The 19929-nt window shown below is 47.0% G+C and overlaps 8 protein-coding genes across 8 annotated transcripts; 5 read left to right on the plus strand and 3 right to left on the minus strand.

Moving 5' to 3' along the window:
• Positions 1 to 3135: 3135 nt before the first annotated feature.
• On the minus strand, positions 3136 to 4249 carry rps1 (40S ribosomal protein eS1; the record flags this gene model as incomplete). The annotated part of the gene is made up of 5 exons (XM_058474223.1): positions 3136 to 3279; positions 3340 to 3841; positions 3972 to 3997; positions 4066 to 4150; positions 4236 to 4249. 5 exons carry the CDS (start codon positions 4247 to 4249, stop codon positions 3136 to 3138), a joined length of 771 nt encoding a protein of 256 aa, XP_058329963.1.
• A 741-nt stretch (positions 4250 to 4990) lies between these two features.
• N7468_004927 (transcription elongation factor 1 family protein) lies at positions 4991 to 5525 on the plus strand (the record flags this gene model as incomplete). Its single annotated transcript, XM_058474224.1, has 4 exons — positions 4991 to 4993; positions 5067 to 5111; positions 5160 to 5298; positions 5353 to 5525. 4 exons carry the CDS (start codon positions 4991 to 4993, stop codon positions 5523 to 5525), a joined length of 360 nt encoding a protein of 119 aa, XP_058329964.1.
• A 335-nt stretch (positions 5526 to 5860) lies between these two features.
• On the minus strand, positions 5861 to 6796 carry N7468_004928 (uracil phosphoribosyltransferase; the record flags this gene model as incomplete). Its single annotated transcript, XM_058474225.1, has 4 exons — positions 5861 to 5912; positions 5970 to 6141; positions 6222 to 6580; positions 6642 to 6796. The coding sequence occupies 4 exons, from the start codon at positions 6794 to 6796 to the stop codon at positions 5861 to 5863; spliced, it is 738 nt and encodes a 245-aa protein (XP_058329965.1).
• Positions 6797 to 7353: 557 nt separating this feature from the next.
• Positions 7354 to 9838, plus strand: N7468_004929 (WAPL family protein; the record flags this gene model as incomplete). The annotated part of the gene is made up of 2 exons (XM_058474226.1): positions 7354 to 9459; positions 9563 to 9838. Coding segments are annotated over 2 exons (2382 nt in total), but the record flags the coding sequence as incomplete, so codon positions are not given.
• A 716-nt stretch (positions 9839 to 10554) lies between these two features.
• rhbA (Rheb family small GTPase rhbA) lies at positions 10555 to 11358 on the plus strand (the record flags this gene model as incomplete). Its single annotated transcript, XM_058474227.1, has 3 exons — positions 10555 to 10609; positions 10725 to 11062; positions 11119 to 11358. 3 exons carry the CDS (start codon positions 10555 to 10557, stop codon positions 11356 to 11358), a joined length of 633 nt encoding a protein of 210 aa, XP_058329967.1.
• A 961-nt stretch (positions 11359 to 12319) lies between these two features.
• Positions 12320 to 14115, plus strand: N7468_004931 (serine--tRNA ligase SES1; the record flags this gene model as incomplete). Its single annotated transcript, XM_058474228.1, has 7 exons — positions 12320 to 12452; positions 12502 to 12572; positions 12640 to 12801; positions 12871 to 13292; positions 13347 to 13437; positions 13526 to 13894; positions 13951 to 14115. 7 exons carry the CDS (start codon positions 12320 to 12322, stop codon positions 14113 to 14115), a joined length of 1413 nt encoding a protein of 470 aa, XP_058329968.1.
• Positions 14116 to 14634: 519 nt separating this feature from the next.
• N7468_004932 (D-3-phosphoglycerate dehydrogenase) lies at positions 14635 to 16430 on the plus strand (the record flags this gene model as incomplete). The annotated part of the gene is made up of 8 exons (XM_058474229.1): positions 14635 to 14930; positions 15013 to 15121; positions 15148 to 15319; positions 15379 to 15968; positions 16033 to 16075; positions 16137 to 16195; positions 16261 to 16342; positions 16402 to 16430. 8 exons carry the CDS (start codon positions 14635 to 14637, stop codon positions 16428 to 16430), a joined length of 1380 nt encoding a protein of 459 aa, XP_058329969.1.
• A 489-nt stretch (positions 16431 to 16919) lies between these two features.
• On the minus strand, positions 16920 to 18888 carry N7468_004933 (uncharacterized protein; the record flags this gene model as incomplete). The annotated part of the gene is made up of 9 exons (XM_058474230.1): positions 16920 to 17583; positions 17666 to 17860; positions 17916 to 17937; positions 18017 to 18130; positions 18191 to 18218; positions 18280 to 18434; positions 18491 to 18587; positions 18640 to 18721; positions 18779 to 18888. The coding sequence occupies 9 exons, from the start codon at positions 18886 to 18888 to the stop codon at positions 16920 to 16922; spliced, it is 1467 nt and encodes a 488-aa protein (XP_058329970.1).
• Between the last annotated feature and the right edge of the window lie 1041 nt (positions 18889 to 19929).

The following is a 19929-nucleotide window of genomic DNA, read 5'->3' on the forward strand; positions in this document are numbered from 1 at the left end:
CAAGACTAATATACAACAATAAAAATATAAGATTTTATCTATTTTAAAAAAAAATCCAATTTCTTGTAATCTATATTAATATAAACTTTTAATACTAAGAAATATTTAATAATCTCTAACTAGACAAACCGAAACTAGTTCTAATTTAAGATATTAAGACTTAATAAAATTTAACCTTTTTAATATTATATCAAGCTAAACAACTCCGATCTATCTTTACTCTATTTTATATAGATTATAATTACAAAAAAATGTTGTTAAATAATAATAAATAGCATCAAATTAATTATCTTCTTTATATCACTAAACTATTCTTTCTTTATATAACTAAATTTTCAAAAACTTATAATATAATATTATATCTAGTCTTCAAGATTTATAATATCCTTTTTAAATATCTTAAAAAATCGATCAGCTAGTTTTAGCAAAAACATATTTTATAAAAAGTATAGATACTAGAGACACTTAAGTCTAGTCAGCAAAAACTTAATAAATATTACTCAAAAATAGATAATATCTATAGCTATCTTTATATAATTAATATAATACTTATTCTAGACAACAAATTCTAGTTTTTTCTAACTAATGACTAGGATAAAAAATAACAAGATATCTACTAGAATTCTTTTTAAGAAACTTTAGTTTCTTATTAATAATAGTTAGTGAATATCTAGACCTTTTTTAGTTCTTATATAATAATATAATTAAACTCAAAACTAAATAAGTTATTAAAAAGATATAAATAATAAATAAAACTAGTTAAAGATAAAATAACTTAATATCTAGATAGTAATATATTAATAGTTTTTTAATCTTAATTAGATACTAATATTTATTAAATATTATTAATATAGAGCTTTTTTCTTTTTAAAGAGATAATCAAACCTATTTCCCAGTAATTATATCACTTACAAAAGATATTTTATCGGTTCTAGTAACAGATATAGATATAAAATAACTCTTTAATATAGCCTAGAATCTTTATTATTATTGTTGTAATTAGATAAAATCTGAGACAATTAAGAAGCTAATAATATTTCTTTATATATCAAGATTTAACCTCGAATAGAAGAAGAAAGAGTATCTAAAAGAGTTTTTTTACTCCTAATAAGATTAAAATATAGAGAGAAGAGAAAGATAAGAAATTAAAATATATAGAGCTTGACAAAATTAGTAATACTAAGGAATTAGATATAGAGTAAAAAGGAGAGAAGAATAAGGATTCTGAGTCATATCTACTAGAAACCAGTACCCAACAATATGTGTCTGGAAGGAAATAGAAGATATAGGAGGATAAGAGCTTTGAGTATTACTAGTAAATAAATGAAACCGAATTTATATAGAATTTTTTGCCGAGATAATTAATTTAAAGAATATCCTTGTATCTGAGATACTAAAATTATTATTGAAATATTACATAAATTATATAGTCATAGGGTTAAGCGCTGTTTGTACTGTTTAGCAGTTTTTGAGGGCCTATTTAGGCCCCCTGTGTGGGCTTTGGGCCTGTCGATAAAGCCTAAAGCCCATCGTAGGCCTCAACTCTAGACCCAAAACCCGGCCCACCGCATAGTCGGGCTGTGGTCGGGTTTAGGCTTTTATAGGCCCTGAAGATGTCTACCCCTACCAGCTCGTAGTAGTATTGGCCTTCTTTAGTCGTATCTTATCTTATATCCGAGCCTATCGAATGATAGGCCTCACAGATAGCCTATTCAAAACTGTAAACTGACGTATTATATATCATCCGCTCTAATATCCTAATGTTGGGATTATACTATGCCTCGATGTGCTGGAAAGCCTATGGCTGTTACCTCTGACGTGTGCAGAGAAGGCCGTACTTTAGGTCTAATATATCGAAGCTAAACGATATATAGTAACTCGCACAGGGCCCTCGGCCTTCCGTGAATCTACTATTTCCATGGATAGCAATCTACAGAACAAAGGAGATAGTGTTGAATACCCGCCTCGAGACCGCTTATAGGATCTTAAAGGTTATATCCAAATATGGCTGAAGGGAACGAGAACATGGCTGATGTCAACGTATATCGTTCTGCGGGTGATTCACCAGAAGAAACATTTCGGACTATTCTTCTGTATCGTCATGTATCTACGTCACTCGCAATATCTATTTGAATGGTATGGAAACACCTTGAATTTAACAGTATAACATTGATGATTATATAAAAAGCTCCAAGACAGTATAGGTGGTAGGGAAAGAACTGTCCCCTCAAACAATCAGGCTGATAAGTTTCTCAGATATCTCGAATTAGAAGCTCAGCCAACAAGAATGATACAGTTAGAGCTCTGCGTACCCCAACTTGCCATGTTCTGTACAGACAGGTGGTGAATGCGATCAGGCTTGGACGGTCTTCTGTTACATTCATGATCCAAGCAGTTACCGTCAAGAGAAGTATGACTCTCAAGGTTCGAGTGGCGGAGCTGGTGGCTTATCCAGGCAGGAACGTGTTATCCTAAGGAGCGAGGGTGAGATGTGGCTGGGTCAAACACATCTCCAGACAATTTTATCATAGATGTCAGTACGTAGAGTCTAAAGTATAGCAGACCAAGGGAGGGAACATATACTCGACATCCGAACATCTCCGTGGCCTCATGTTGTCCACCGAGGTTGGGGGTGTGTACGAATTAATATACATAGCGGAAGGGGATAGCGAGCGTAGTTCGCCGGTAACTATCAGATTGGGTGCCGGGAAAAGCCCCAAAAGGAATATGAAGTATTGGAACAGTATGTATTTGCCTACAAATTCCCTCAGCATACGGAGCAAGTGCTCGCTTATCACGATAGGACCTCCGTCCCCTGCCCCCAATACATGTTTAGCAGACTAAGCAGCGCTTGAAAAAATCGATGATCACAGTGGGTTTCAAGTAGGCACAGCACGAGCTTGAAGATCCACCAGAGCGCTGGGGAATGAAAAGGGTTGTAAAGTACTAATCCTGACTGTGCCGACGATACCCGGTTGACTTTTTACTATCATACTAGACATCCTACTCAGCGACAGGAGTTGAAGCCGTACATGTCATGAACTTTTTTTGTTTTCCTATTGACTACAGGATAGCTGTCGCCACGATCGGCCGGTATTCGACATCAGTCCCAAGTTTAAAAACATCACCAAACCCTTAGACAGTCTCAAGGACCTGCTCCTTGAACTCCCGCTCAACCTTCTGACCCTTGTCATCAGTGGCAGACTCGCCGTGGAGAGCCAGCAAGGCACCGAGATCAAACTTAGGGGACTTGAGAAGCTTGACCTTGCGGATGTGGACCTGTCATAGTTTGCGTTGATCAGTGGGCGTTGTCCATACAATAATAGCGGACTGACTCACATTCTGCAGAGGGTAGATGCCCTGGGTGGACTTCTCAATCTCACGTCCGATAACCTCGGGGATAAGCTTGTGGGTGAGTTGAGAAAGGGTGCAGCTGGCAGCCTCACGCTGGATAATCTCGGTCATCTTCTTGCGAATTGCACGGATTTGAGACGAGCGGGCGTAGGTGGTCTTCTTGATCTGGTTGGGGCGTCTCTTGGTGAAAGCGATCGCGAACAGGCGGAGGAGGTAGTCGTCAGTGGTCTTGACAGTGACATTGGCCTCAATGAGAGACTGCCACTTGCGAACCAGGGAACGCAGCTTGTCCGTGGTGAAGTCCAGGCCATGGAAGTTGGTCAGGCAGTTTTTGCCCTGAACCTCATCAACACGGAGCTTGACCTTGCGGAAAGCATGGTCCTCGTCATTCTGCAGATCTGCGAGGGAGACCTCGAAGATACGGCCCTTCAGGGAGTCGTTGGCGTTCTTGAGACCGCTGGTGCGGTTGACAAGGGTCTTGCCGACACTTTATTCGAACCAATTAGTATTTTTGAATTCACAGAAAAACCCAGATCATTCTGACAGCTGAATCAATTCCGAGGGAACTGAAAATGGCAGGCGAAAGTGGGAAATGGGGAAAGGGAGGGGAGCCCTACTCGCGGGTCTGGAAGGTGGAGGGAGCCTAAAGACGAGACTGTTAGTTCGATGCGTCTTGAGAAATAACACAAGAGAAAGAATTGGTTTGCTCACCTTCACAGCATACTCATCCTTGCGCGAGAAGGGGTCGACAGTGCGCTTCTTGATACCCTTCTTACCCTTCGACAGACGCTTGTTCCTGGAGTGCGAGGGCGAATTAGTTGCTGTATACCGAGTGGATGCCAGAGATTGCAATCGAATTTGAGAGAGGCAAGATAACATACTTTCCAACAGCCATGATTGCGAGTCGGGCCTATCGTGTGTTGTAGGAAGACAGACAAAGGTATCGCACCACGGCGCTCGGGTTTCGAAGTTCTCGCTGCGGGTCGGCGGGCAGGGTTAGGAAATCGAAAACCCACAGAAAATTCGGCTAAGCGAGACCCTATGATGACATAAGTAGCACGTGACACACCACTTGCCTTCCGATGCATTGCACCATGGGACCCACGAATTCGAGTTGCTCAGCTGGACGGACTATTATTAACCCTACGCAGTATATGTCTGTAGTCTGGAAGACACCATTTTACGCCGTCGTTACCGCATCTACACCTAAATAACAAAGCTGTAGTTGGAATTGTCCATTAGATGTATCGTTTCATTATGGTCGTTGAGCTATTGCGTCGCTAGCAAGTCTCCCAGGTTGATCATTTGTCATTGCCCTTTCAATTTACTTGTACAATAGTCGTTGGGCTTGGGTGAAACCAGCGTGGAGACCATATATACTACCAAGGACATAGCGTACAGGCAATTTCCAGTCCATTGTGTTGGAGTGGAGCCTTGCTGGAGCCCTGGAGCCCTGAGCGGTAGATTCTGGATTACTTAACGGAGTCGGATTCTGCCCCCCATTGGCGGCAGTTTCTCCGCACGAACCCACCCCTCATCCTCACGCGCCTTCTGAAACTCCACCTTGTCATTGTTTCTGCTCTCTTCATAGCTCTGCCTATCCTCCGCTCCGCGAGCACATCTGCCTACGTGGATCATGGTATGTTATGATAGAAACAACCGACCACCCCGGGCAAATTGGATGTTTCCGGCTGACCGACAACGCTTGACAGGGAAAACGCAAGAAGTCGAGCCGTCAGCCGCAAGGCCCGCGGAAGGTGAGGCTTTAAACCACCTGTCTTTGCGATCCGACTGACTCAAAGCAGCGGGAACCTCTTGCCACATCATTTGCGTGTCTGTTTTGCAACCACGAGAACTCCGTCATTGTCAAATTGGATAAGAAACTGGGTCTTGGTGACTTGTCTTGCAAAGTCTGCGGCCAAAAGTTCCAAACAGGCATCAACTGTGAGACTCCCTTGCTCTTAGTCCGAGTGCGTATTTGACTCTTTTTCCCGATAGACCTTTCTGCCGCTGTCGATGTCTACTCAGACTGGGTAGATGCCTGTGATGCCGTCGCCAAGGATACAGCGCACCAATACGATGGCCCTGTGGGCTCTCAACCTCCTTCGAACAAGCCGGGCCTCAACGCAGCCGCCACGAATGAAGATGGATATGAAGACGAGGATTTTTAATTATGTGATAATATGCGGGCGAAATGGCGCATGGACTTGACCACAGCATTCGATGAATTACGTACACCTATGTGGCGCATACATCGAATTTAATCTCATTTGCTTCAATATTCAAGCATATCCATTTGATGTGGTACACTCATTGACAAAGTACTTTCTTGTCCGAGGAACCTCCCGGATTAAGCTGCGCCCACGCAAACAGCCGGGCATTTGTTCCGTTGGGACGCACACAGGAAAGTGCCGTAAAACCCCATGGATCAGCTATTGGCCAGGCGCCCAACAGTCAAACATGTTCCTGAAAATCTCCGAGAATGACAGACCCTGGTTTCGAACTATCACAAAGTATAATATCGATCACCGAAGTCTCCTAGGCCGGGGATGATATATCTACCAAATCATCAGCATGTTGTTCGCGTTGCTTGTCACTGGGGGCATGGGTTGTACTTTTTGTCATCCAATCCTTGATCAATGAAGGCAGTGACAACTCGGAGCTTGGGGAACCTTTCGGCAAATTCTGTCACACCAGACGGGCTTGCAATGAGGTTAAGGAAAAGGATTCGATGCTCCGGAACACCTTTTTGCTTCAAGACTTCAACTGCCATTGTGGCAGAGCCTCCTGCAGCCTGTTAGCAAGGCAGATAATTAAGTCTGTAAAACTTCGATCACACCAATGATCAGAAGAAGGGTGACTCTCACCAGTCGCAAACATGGGATCCAGGAGGAGAACCCATCGATCAGCAATATCTGCCGGTAATTTATCATAGAAAAGTTTTGGCATGCAGGTTTCCTCGTCCCTCTGAATCAAAATCTTTCCGATCCGTACGGAGCGGCAGCAGTCCCGCAGCCCTTGCTCCATTGCCTCTCCGGCTCTCATAATTGACACGCCACAAATTTTCCCTTCGAATTTTACCCCTAGGTATGCCCTTCCGACGGGAGTGGTAACCGATTGCTCAACTACAGGAAGGTGGTTTAGTCCCTCCTCCACTAGAAGCCGAATTATTCGGTTGGAGTAGAAGATGAAATCAGCCCGAACAGTACGTTTGTCCCGGATCATCCTGTCGATCTAGTTAGAGCCACAACATCGCTTGAAGTCCCAAGATACAGGGCTTTTCTTACGTTAACAAAGCAATCAATTGGGGAGTTTGAGGAAGTACGTGGACATTGTCATAAGAGATCTCCTTGGAGACAGTTGCGGTAGGCTTCTCGCCGTCGGGTTGATAGATGGGTCCAACTCCCTGGGCAGGGGATGGGGCAGGGTCCTGGCTAGCCATGGAGACAATTTCAGCGTTTAGAGAGAAGGCAGGTTCGTAGTCAAGCGGCACTGACCATGCCCAAGCTGGAGAGCGGGGGGAGCAGAAGGAAGAAATGCGGTCCTTGGATAAGCGGCCCTTATCGCACTCCTATCGGTTGAATCCTACCGCTCAGCCGCTCCTGCCTTGCTTCTCCACTCTTTCGCTCCTCCACACCTGCAGCCCCCTCGCACCCTGTCCTCTGAACCAAAGTAAGAAAAGCATTCGATTGGGCCAATTGTGCCTCCAAGAGTCTCAAATCGACAGTCGCGTGATCCCAAGCGCAAGAATGCTCGACCCAGGAACTCGGTTCCAAGGCTAGGGTAACCGATTCTGGTCCTCGCTCAGCGCTTCGATTTCCAATCGCAACAACCTGCAACCGATCTGGACCTACAAACCCCGAAGCACCCTATCCATTCCTCTTCTTCCCTCTCTCAAACAGAATAAAATGCGATACCTTTGAACGTATCCTTCGCTGTCGGAAATGGATCATTCGCGATCTCAAAATCGGAAGTTAGTGACCTACAGCTCTTCCAAGAATCGGTCGTCACCAAAGGCCAGAACCAAGCGGGGGCGCGGAAAGCTCCACCTCCCAAGACCCTTTGGTATCCCAGAGCGGCATTCAACACACTGGGGAGTCTGGATTCAAGCACTGGGATAACAATACAAGCGATTCAACTTCTAATATCTATGATCTTCCTTCTTCAGATGAGGACGAACATCGCCTTCTAAGGAGGAAACGGAGGCGATATGGAACGAAGTACGAAGGAATCAATACCCAACCAGCTACAACCGAGCATGCGCAACCAGCGGCTCATTCTAGCGAAGTCTTTTCTGAGAGATGCTCGCCCGCCAAGTCAAGGCTGGTCAATATTCCACAACCAAGCAAGACCGAAAGATTACAACCCAAACAACTACCGGAGACGAAAAGAATATCATCAAGATCAAAGGCCTCACAAGCGCAAACAAGCCGTCCAGCTAGTGGACGTGCACGGCACGAGCGCGTTGATAACAAAAGGCATACAAAAAGTGTTGACACTGGCCGTCCCCCTTCACAGAATCAAAGACCCACCACCCCGGAAAACAGATCTCCCAAGGATGCAGTTTTGATAAACTCTACCCCAGGGCGCAGAAGATTGATCGACTCATTGGGTACACAGAGCTTGCCAAGCGATAGGTCACCAACTACATCCCATACACCGGCCGAAAATCCACTATCTTCCCCAGAACTTCCTCATACGCCCCCTCGACCCCTGCAAAGTGTACAGGCCGAGGATCAACGCGAGGAGACTGGCTTGGGTGTCAACATAACCGTCTCTCCACATTTACAAGGATCGAAGGTCACATATGCTCAGCAGCGCTCTTTTCTAGATGATATGCCTTTGGAGACAAGTCTTTCATTGTCTAACATTGAGCTAGGCATAGAACAACCAACACAGAAGACTGAAGGACTCCGGAGTCCTAGGGAGCCACCACATGCTCGTCTTATCGCTGTCGAGGATTTGGGCCATGACGATGGAACTGTTCGAAGCATACATGAATTACGGCAGGCTGGAGGAAATGCTCGTTTTCGAGCTACCATTGAATCTATCTTCGAGGATATTGAAGACACTAAAACGTCGATCTCCGGCCGTTGCAGCTCATTTGTTCAGCTGTGCAGCAAACTGATGGAACCCAAACTTGCTCGGCAATTTGTCGAATGTAACTTCGACCGAAGATTGTTAGATTGCCTTTCAAGGGACTTCGATATGACTTCAGCAGCTCTTGCCCTGTGTGTCTTCAGTGTCAGCTCAGCTGTACGGCCCATGCCATATATCGTCGCAAAAAGCGCATTGCCCAAACTTCTGGAGATATCTGGCCCCATGTTGGATACATGCGAGACCGTTGATTCTGTCGCACAAGATCCAGGAAATCGCGTTTCCAAGGCCGTCCAGGTGTCCGTCAAAGACATGTTATCTCAGATATCCCCTGTCTTGTTTCTTGACACGCCCATCACTGATGTCTCTCCTCGTCTCGTGGCCTTAAAGTGTCTCAAGATGACACTTTCAAAAATCCAGGAAAGTGGCGAACCTCACGAGACCATTCCTACTTTTATCTTGAGAAAAGTAGTGGACTTATTACTAGCAGAAACTTCTCCCCCTGCAAGCAGAAATTTACACTTTTCACCTTCCAGTGCCCAAACTCTGACTTTGGGCCTATCGATTCTGGAATTGCATACGACGTCCCGCGCTTTGCAAAAAGAGGACCCTGATTTCTTGGGTTCCCTCTCGGGTTTGCAACGTTTGCTTCAGGTCCAGGATAGCAAGTTGGATTCAATCATTGAAGATATCCAAACGTTGTATATTCGAGTGGTTCTGAACGTGACAAATAGCAATCCTTTGCTGTGTGATGTTTTTGCAACACGAGTGATGATTACTGAATTGACCAAGGTTGCGATCACCAATTTCAAGGATCTCACCAAAGAGTCACCCCCGGAGGAAACCAGTGCTTTAGACCGGGTGATCTTATCGCTCGGGGCGCTAATAAATCTCACGGAGCAAAGTGAAACTTCTAGGGTCGTCTTTCTGAAACATACACATGCCAGTCAGACTCTCCTTGGTCAATTGCTACGTCTTTTCTTGGCCCATGTCTATTCTACCTCAGAGGTACGATCCGGAATCTTAAAGATACATATCCATGTCTAAAATAATGAGCCGGACTTGGTCTATGGTGTGGAGCGAGCAGACTGTTCTTACTGACATCATACAGGCCCATTCCGTTCCCGAGCTAAACCACAATGTTGCCGTGGGTTATCTAGCAGTTCTCCTCCTGTCACTATGCCTCAATGCAGAAGCGAGAGCTGAGATCAAAAAGCAACTGCAATCTAGGGGCCTGGAAACTGTCATGTCGACGGTGGAAGAGTTTCAACAGTACTATCGCAAAATTGAACAGGAATCTCGTCCGTCGTCCGCCCAAGAAGAGACAAGTGCGTTTCATATTAGGTTGCAGGACTTGATGAGCCAGATCCAGCAAATCGAGGCATGAAATATCTATGTGACAATAATTCTTCGATTGTTGTAAAATATTGCGAAGCCATGGGTATAGTAGCACCGACGGCAATTACGCCTGGTTTTCACTGGGTCGGTATGTGGTTTTCTCACGATTGCTCACTTCCTTGGCAACCCAGACCGAGCTTCCTAGATCTACTAATGAAATACATGGCATTGCGTGAATGATATTCGTCCTGGTGAAGGATATCCTGCATCTAAAATGGTTACTTAACGCTTTTTCATCTTCACACTCCTAAATTCATTGGAACGAAGATATTTTCCTGCCCTACATAGAAATTGCCACTCGGATGATTTCCAGCGTTGTTGGCATGTTGTAACCGGGAGATGTTGCAAGCGGGTCTGAGTAGAGGAACGTCATCCTGGTAGGAGAAGGTCTGTCCTCCTAATCACAGTCTCCACGTTTTGCTGTCCGGTCGATGACAGTGGATCTTGGGAGTATTTTGATCTGGTCATTCTGAAATGCTTCCCTCGAAGTGGTTCATCGGGACGCATTGACGATCGATCGATTAGATTGGCGAACTGTCTCGACTGTTTGCAGCGTTTGCATGTGAGCTTCGGATGCTTCACGGAGATTTGCCACCTGCGAGCTAGGAACATCTCTAAGTGGGAATCTTCGATCTTCCTTTCTGGATCGCTATCTTCGACTTGCCTGATTTACTTAGGCCACTCCATACCACTTTATATCTCAAGATGCCCGCTGCCCCTAAGCAGAGAAAGATCGCCATCGTCGGTAGCCGCTCCGTCGGTATGGACTCCCCTCGCCAACGCCCCTTCCCCACCTTAGCCTTAGCGAATGGACACTGCGCAGCAGAGAGGCCTTAATTAAAGATGAACTTGCTGGCAAATTGGCTAATCTCAAGTTTGCGCTGCCCTAGGAAAATCCTCTCTCACCGTTCGCTTTGTGGAGCACCATTTTGTTGAAAGCTACTACCCAACCATCGAGAATACTTTTAGTCGGATCATTAAGTACAATGGCCAGGACTATGCAACTGAGATAGTGGATACTGCTGGACAGGTTGGCCTACACACGGACTCGAACTGCCAGAAGGGCCGACTAACTTCCCAACAGGACGAATACAGCATCTTAAATTCCAAGCATTTTATTGGTATTCATGGGTATATCATTGTGTACTCGGTCACGTCACGCCAGTCATTTGAGATGGTGAAGGTCATTCGAGACAAGATTTTGAATCACTTGGTAAGCTACTAATCATCGTCCTGCTAGGCTCCCAGCTATCTAAGTATCAACTCTAGGGAGCGGACGAGGTGCCTCTGGTTGTAGTCGGCAATAAGAGCGATTTGAAGCCAGAGCAGCGACAAGTCTCTCTTGATGAAGCCCGTCAACTAGCAGAGGAAGTTAACTGCGCATTCACCGAGGCCAGCGCCTTCCTCGATTTCAATGTGACTAAGGCATTCGAGCTTATGATCGGTGAAATAGAAAAATCCCAGAACCCGAATCAGCCCACAGGCGGAAACAAATGCGCTCTTATGTGATCTGGGGAGTGGGGCTAAGGGAGGAATTGACAGCCTGAACTTCCGCTGTACCTTCCTATCACCTCCCATCGAATGAGGCAAATGGAGCGCTGGCTGTCTAACCTTGTACATCAGCTAGTGCTTTCCCCCTTTCCGGCCCTAAGGGTCCGGGCTCTTGGATGAGGATAGAGACTATCAGCGAGGTCATCCACGGGATATCTTTTCACAAACTTCGGCGTCTTGATTGAAGGGGCTACTCGGGAATCCTAGCGTCTTTTGTCTGTGTCTTCTGAGCTATTGATGCTGACTCGAAGGCCTTTTACTGCTCTGCTCTTGTGTTCCTTTTGCTGTTTTCTTCCTTTCTTTTTTTTTTTGGTTCGAAACGACGGAATATCGGGAATGGCTTGCATGGGTTCTGTTTGATGTCTTTATCTTTCTTTGTCAGGCTGGGGATTTGCCGGTATTATTGCAGCGTGCATAGAGTAATCAACAGTGAGATTTTCAAGGTTCGTGGTCTTGTACCTGATATCTTGTTCTGCGGTGTGGCCGTTGTGATAGGAGGGTCGAAATAATCTTAGAATTGATGTCCTTGCTCCGGATGTTCTCCGTACTGATCAATTGGTGACATGTTAATTCGGTCACCGCAACTTGGCTACAGATATATTTTTTTTCTATACATATTTAAGCTGATATATCCTGCAAACTACATGCTTCAAGTGAGGAGTGTGCTCCTTGCTACGTGCACCTATTCTGCGCAGTAGTGCTATACCTACACCACGACCTGTCAATAATAGCACGACCACTGAGTAACTCTAGAGAGTAGAAAAGGAAAAGGGAAAAAACGGTCCAATCTTCATTTGACCACGAGGGGCACCGAGGAGGCGGAATGGATATTAGATAATCTCCCCGCGCGCCTTTTTTTTTCCCACTTTACCCCTCCAAAACCCCGATTGACTCATTGTTCTCTACACAAGCCTCGATCATGTTAGACCTCAATGACTTTATCACCGAACGGGGCGGTGACCCACAGAAGATCAAGGACAGCCAGCGCCGACGATTCGCCCCCGAAGAAGCCGTCGATGAGGTGATCACGCTCTACGAAGAGGCCCGCAGAGGTACGAAACCCTTTCCGCCTCAATAGATCTCCTACTAACAGGCGAGTAGCTCGGTATGAAGTGACTCAAATTGGCTCCCAGCTCAATGCTCTCATGAAGGAAATTGGTAAAAAGAAGAAGGTATTGTCTATCAGAATTTCCCTATACCCCGAAGTACAGAATTGCTTATCAGTTTATTCGGCGATAGAACAAGGAAGACGCGGGTGATTTAATCGGCCAGAAGTCTGACCTGGATAAGCGCAAGAAAGAGGCCGAAGATTTCGCTGCTTCAAAAGAGGTCGAACGGGATCGCAAGATTCGTGTGATCGGGAACTACGTTCACGCGTCAGTCCCTGTTAGCGACAATGAGGTATGCACTTCCGTCTTCCCAGAATGGTGATTTTCCTGCCCTAGACTAATCATGTAAGGGCCAACTTAGGATGACAACCAGGTTATCAAGACCTGGACACCGGCCGATGCCGTGATGGAGCGACCGAATTGCCTTTCTCATCACGAAGTCCTAACTCGCCTGGACGGATATGATCCCGAGCGGGGTGTGAAAGTCGTTGGCCACCGAGGGTACTGCTTGACTGGCTATGGTCTCTTCCTAAACTTGGCCCTCGTCAACTACGGTCTGGAGTTCCTGTTCAACAGAGGCTACACACCAAACCAGCCCCCTCAGTTCATGCTCAAAGACTTGATGGCGAAGACTGCGCAGCTGGAGCAATTCGATGAGGAGCTATACAAGGTGACCGAGAGCGAGGACAAGTCCACCGACAAATATCTGATTGCCACCTCCGAACAACCCCTCTCCGCGCTGCATGACAGCGAGTGGCTGCAGGAGAAGGAGTTGCCTATCAAGTGAGCTCCTCGAAAATCTCCGCTCTTCCAATAATTGCTGATGAAGATGAATAGGTACGCTGGATACAGCACCTGCTACCGCAAAGAAGCAGGCTCACATGGGAAGGATGCTTGGGGTATCTTCCGTGTACACCAGTTTGAGAAGGTAAGGTCCATAACTCGCAATTATCTAATCCTAGCCCTTTCATTCCTTTCGCAACTCGCCATATGCATGGCTAACACCTAGCGCATAGATCGAGCAATTCGTCTTGACAAAACCAGAAGATTCTTGGCAGGCATTCGAGGAAATGATGGCAACCTCCGAGGAGTTTTACCAATCCTTAAAGCTTCCCTATCACGTCGTGGCAATTGTTTCCGGTGCATTAAACAACGCCGCAGCGAAGAAATATGATCTCGAAGCTTGGTTCCCCTTCCAGCAGGAGTACAAAGAGCTTGTTTCGTGCTCTAATTGTCTGGACTACCAATCGCGAGCTCTGGAGATCCGCTTCGGCGTCAAGAAGGCCACCGATTTGAAGAAGACTTACGTTCATGCGCTTAATGCGACATTGTGTGCCACGGAGCGTACCCTTTGCTGCATCCTCGAGAACTACCAAAGACAAGATGTATGTTTCCTAGATTCCTGAATCTCGGGCTATTTGCACCCATTGACCTTTTATAGGGCATTGAAGTACCGGAAGTACTCCGGAAGTACATCCCCGGATCCCCCGAGTTCTTGCCCTACACCAAGGAGCTTCCGAAGGACACAACCTCGCAGAAGGCTAGGACCAAGACTGGCAAGGGAGCGGATGAGGCAGCTAAGAAGATGCAGGGCCTTCAAGTGTAGTCTAAGAGCGGTCACTATCAATCACATCTACAGTACTCGTTGCCAACTTGTTTTACAGTCCGCCTGGCTCCACTTGGCCCGACCTCGCGGCAGGTTTGATTGGCTCCACACGAGCTCGAGTTCCGATGCGGCAAGGCGTGTGGAGTCGATTTCTCGCCAATTTTTTTTTTCCCCCTACTTTTTTCCTTTCGGGTTTTTTTTTTCACCTTTGGTAAGATGTAAGAGAAAAAAAAGTTCCCCCCGCGCGTGCCCCTCTTCCCGCTTGGAAGTGAGTCATGCGTGAGTCAACTGTAGAGTTGTTGGTCTACGTTATATATAGTATATATACTAGTCGATTGCTAGCTTCTTCCGTAGCTTCATTGACAGGTTTCGTGTTGTCGAACTCGCCATTGCTGCTCGCTATTGAACCTCCCTGTCCGATTCCGGAGATCTCGGAAGGGCGAAAAAGCTTAGATAATTCCATTAAACCTCCAACTCTTCCTTCGAAGAAGTCTGCAACTACCACCTAGTACATTTATTATGACATCCGCAAAAGATATCCGTCCGCGCCAGGACGACTTGGCCTTTCAGGCTCAATACTTCTCTACTTCCCCCTCGGCTTCCTTCCACTCGCCCTCCAGCCATGGCTCTGCTTTGGCTCGCGTCATCCCCGTCGCCAATGCAAAGCACTTAAAGCCATTTGCAACCGAAGATATCAAAGTTCTTCTGCTGGAGAATGTTAACCAAGCCGGGCGCGAAATTCTCCAGCAACAGGGTTACCAGGTCGAATTCCTCAAGTCTTCCCTCCCGGAGGATCAGCTCATCGAGAAGATCCGGTAAGAGCAAGGACCCCCTTCCCCGCCAATATGTCAGAATATTCTGGCATTGGGCTGAGACATGAGCTGAAATTGACTACAGCGATGTCCACGTTATCGGTATTCGTTCTAAGACCAAGCTGTCCGAGCGAGTCCTGAAGGAGGCCAAGAATTTGATCGTTATCGGCTGCTTCTGCATCGGAACCAACCAGGTAGATCTCCAGTACGCAGCCGCCAGGGAATTGCGGTTTTCAACTCTCCTTTCAGCAACTCGCGCAGTGTCGCCGAATTGGTCATCGGCGAGATCATCGCCCTGGCGCGTCAGCTCGGGGATCGCTCCAACGAAATGCACAATGGGACGTGGAACAAAGTGAGCAACAAGTGCTGGGAGATCCGTGGGAAGACCTTGGGTAGGTGCTCTTTGTTCTATCAGTCTATGAAGGCAATTGGGGCTTACCAACATCTCTAGGCATCATCGGTTATGGTCATATTGGCGCCCAACTGTCTGTCTTGGCGGAGGCGATGGGAATGTCTGTTATTTTCTTTGATGTTGTGAACTTGATGGCATTAGGTACAGCCCGCCAGATGGAGACTCTGGATGACCTGATGGCCGAGGCAGACTTCATCACCTGCCATGTACCCGAACTCCCCGAGACGAAAGGCATGATTGGCAGAGCCCAGTTCGAGAAGATGAAGACTGGAAGCTATTTGATCAATGCCAGCCGCGGCACAGTTGTGGATATCCCGGCCCTCATTGATGCTATGCGCAGTGGGAAGGTCGCTGGAGCAGCTTTGGATGTCTACCCTAATGAGCCCGCCGGAAATGGTGATTATTTCAACAATGATTTGAACGAGTGGGCGGAGGATTTGCGTTCCCTGAAGAACTTGATTCTGACCCCTCATATCGGAGGAAGCACCGAGGAAGCCCAAAGTGCCATTGGTGTCGAGGTTGCCCAGGCCCTGACTAGATATGTGAATGAGGGTGCCACTCTTGGCGCGGTCAACTTGCCTGAAGTCAATCTGCGCTCCCTCACTCTGGACGAGCCAAACCACGCTCGGGTGAGTATCCTTGATTCCGTTGGAAAGGTCTGCAGTTGCTTACATTGGTTCGATTTTCTTCAAGGTTGTCTATATTCACCAGAATATTCCGGGTGTACTGAGGAAAGGTAAGTAGTCTTTGTGCCCCTCGATTCGGATAATGCTCACCAAGTCTAACCTTTCCAATAGTCAATGAAGTTATTGGCGATCACAACGTGGACAAACAAATGACCGACAGCAGAGGTGATGTGAGTATATACGCCCAACGCCTGGCAGAGTCTGGCGCGTGATCAAAAACGCTAATAACCAGTAGGTCGCCTATCTAATGGCCGACATCAGCGACGTCAATGCCTCTGTCATTAAGGATCTTTATGAGCGACTTGAGAGTCTTCCCTGTAAGGTTCCTCCTTTTCTCGCTGATGCCCCTACGTCTTTTCTAACTGCTGCCTCCCAGCCCGGATCATGACTCGGATCTTGTACTAAGCAGCCCGTACTTCCAGAATACCTCCGTCGTAATCAACTTGACATATTCTTGGGCTTGGTTTCAGAAATTATTGCACGCACGGTGTCCTCTCAACGAGGCCTATGAGAATCCCCTATACATCTATCTAAAATATTCTTATTTGACGACGGTCTTTGTTGCCTGACAACTCGATAGACCAAAAATAAAATTAGAACAGTGATGAATTCAGCAATTAAAAACTCTAAAGTGGCTTAATGGATGCCATGGCTAGCTTGTAAGCCTTACTAGAAGTCCTGTTCTTGACGTCGTTGATCCTGAGTCCCCTCGGGCAGCCATGTAACCGTACATGATAACGCGAATATCTCGATCTTATTTTCGTGGATGTGTCCCGAGGGTCTGGTAGCAATGTCATTTCGTGACCAGCCTTCCCCTTGATGTCCCAGCTGAATGGGAAATGGGCGCTAAACCACTGTTTGCGAAAAGGATGTGCACAGTACATTGGGCAATACTTAGCCCCTGCTCGTGTCCCTAAAACCTGGACTCCGGCTTCTTCGCCGCGGTGGCTGGTCACGTCGATAGTCACGCCTGTTCGCTCCGCGCCAATCTGGGTTTTGTTGCACGTTATGCTCTGCCAAATCCCCGGGACGGTCTTGCTGCGGACCACCATATCTGGGAATGTATGAATCAACCGAATTCTTTGGATGTCTATCATTTTGACGCCCCTGGTTGTACCGATCGCGCCGTTGGTCTTCTTCCCAATTCTGATGAGTAGAGATAGGGGGCCGCGGAGGAAGTCCAGAATCACGATTTGTAGGGTGAAGGCCCCGGCGATAGTTATTGGAAGCACCAGGTGCGTTAGATCGGCTACCCCTAGCCCCATTGGGTATCCGGTTCATTGCAGAATGTGAGCGCGGGCCAGAACTGCTCCAGCCCCCATTAGAGGGTGCATCAACAGAACCGCCTGGTGGAGCAGGGGGCAAAGGCGCTCGTTGACCACGTAGCCTTTTTCGGTCCAGTTCATGTGAGTCTTGCATATATGGAATCTCCCCTGGCCTTGCCGGGAGGGGTGGGGTGGCAAAATAGGGATGTTTCAGCGCATCAATGGCGTTTATTCGCTTTCGCCAGTCAAGTTTGAGCAGCTCGGTAAGTAACGAAATAGCAGTAGGGCTCTGGCTGTTGAATGCTTTAGTGAAATTCCCATTAGACAGACACACCCGTGTAAGAATATCACAGGCATTCAAAGACGAAGACTTACTCTTTGAAAACCTCGGCGAGATTTCCACGTCGATACCCGAAGTTCTTCACTCCTTCACAGCCCGGCAAAGTACTGCAACCAGGCATGTTCTCTTCGTCCGGGGTTCCCACGAGCCCGAATATGAGATGTGCTTGATTCAAGTCACTGGTCCCAGACAAGATAGGCTTGCCCTTGAACATTTCGCCAAAGACACAACTAAAGCCACATTAGTACAAGACCAAGAACTTGGCTCTTTTGAGGCGGCACTCACCCAACACCCCACATGTCAATTGCTGTAGTATATCGTCGTAATCCGAGAAGAAGCTCTGGGGGGTCGATACCACCTCGTGACAACAAGAGCCGTGTACTCACGCCTTGCTTCTCCTCCCCCTTTGCCAGGTTGCGGGGGCGGTTCATCAAAGGGTCGTGCCAGGCCAAAATCGGCAATCTGTAGGATCCCTCCGTTACTAATGAGCAAGTTGGCAGCTTGAGGGTAGAGTGTTAGCAAAAGCCTCTTGCCTCAAATTCATCAAATACTGCAAATACCTTTCATGTCACGGTGAAGGATCCGATTCTGCGCTCCAAATTAGTCAAGAATTCCATTTCGACACAAAATTTTTTGATGAGTAGCGTACCCCATGCAAATAACGAAGCCCTTCCAAAAGCTGCATCAAATAACACTTGATCTGAGGCTCTGTAAATTGAACTGCCGGATTCTCCAAGAGCCCGGCTAAATCATGCTCCATGTATGGTGTTGACATATACATGCTTGGCTTTTTTAGTCCATCACCTAATGACTGTCAGAAAATATCCTTGAACTTTCCAAAAGCCGAGATATTTCCGCACCCTTGCTCCGTTCTACTGCCATCTCCTTGAGAACTAGGACGTTTGGGTGAGAAAGCATTTTCAGGATTTTGATCTCTCGGACGGCAGTGATGGGAAACTAAATTTTACAGGTCAGAACAGGTAGTCAGATGGGGGATGGAAACACGTACTCCCTCCTTTTCATGATGCATAAGAATTTTCTTCAATGCCACCACCGAATTGTCCCTCTTCGACCTTGCTTTGTATACTTCTCTGCTTCTAGTTTAGCAGGACTGGCGAAATTTAATATGAAAGACATATAGGCCTCACCCGAATGTGCCTTCTCCAAGTTTACCGAGGAACTCATAATCACGGATGTTGGAGCAGCCGCGGAATCGGGCCTTCCCGCTGTTATTCTTCTCCAAGGATGTGAGAGACATGGTTGAGTCTGGTAGCTTTTCTTCCTTGGGAACCAAGCTGAGTAAGGCGACTGGAAAACCAGAAAGTCGGGGTTTTTTTTGTTGGCTGACTCGCGTCAAGTCGTTAGCTGCCGTTCGAGTCTCGTTTCAATTTCAACAAGATATCACTCCATAGGAGACGATGGCAGATGGCATAGAGAAGATGCGACGAGGATTCGTCGGCGATTGGGGAGACCAGAGGCTATCTTTCAGTGAAGTGACCGTGGAAAATGTTGTCGGGTTTATATAGAAGGAAGGGTCGAGTCCGAGGTGGCGATAGTGAATGCAGTGAATGTTCGCATTGCTGAAGACCGATTTACGGATCACTGCGCCCCCATGGATTTATTCAACTCTCCCAGTGAATGGAAATGGGCGCAGTGTCTGTGGAGGTCCAAATTAGCTCTGATAGACCAAGTGATGAAGAGCCAGCTCGACTAAAGTCACTGCTCTCTCCGAAAAAGCCATAAAGCAGAACGAGCTCTAGAGTGGCAGAAGAGCCGCCCTATCGGGCCCAGTCACGTGAATTTCAGTTCCATTGCGAACTTCCCGCCTATATCCACTCCACCTCTCTCTGTACAGCCTCCCGCTTCCACTCCCCCGCAGAAACAGTACGTGCATGGGCGCTCTACGCCAATAAAAATGAGTCACTGACATTGGCGCCCCTAGAAATGGCAGGAAACTCCCATCATCCCGTTCACGTCCACGCGGCCCGGCCGCTCTATCGCTTCACGGCCACAGCACTCGGCGCCAGCATGTGGTTCTTCGTGAGTTTTTTTTACTTCTCTTGACCTTCAAGGAGATGCCCAGGTGAAGCTGACTTATACCCGAATGTAGTTGATGTATCGTGCCAAGAAAGATGGACCAGCCTTGTTAGGCTGGAAGCACCCATGGGAGCATTAGGTGGAATTGAGCGCTCTTGGAAGAACCCAGAACATAGATCACAAATCGAATACTCCTCAAATCCGGCAAAGCAGTTGATACCGTGTCTTTCTGTACAAAGAGCGCCTTTTTGCCTTCGGGTTG

Source organism: Penicillium chermesinum (genome assembly GCF_028974085.1).
Source record: "Penicillium chermesinum strain IBT 19713 chromosome Unknown utg000004l:1.0-3345178.0:1.0-3348027.0, whole genome shotgun sequence".
In the NCBI taxonomy this organism is placed as follows: Eukaryota; Fungi; Ascomycota; class Eurotiomycetes; order Eurotiales; family Aspergillaceae; genus Penicillium; species Penicillium chermesinum.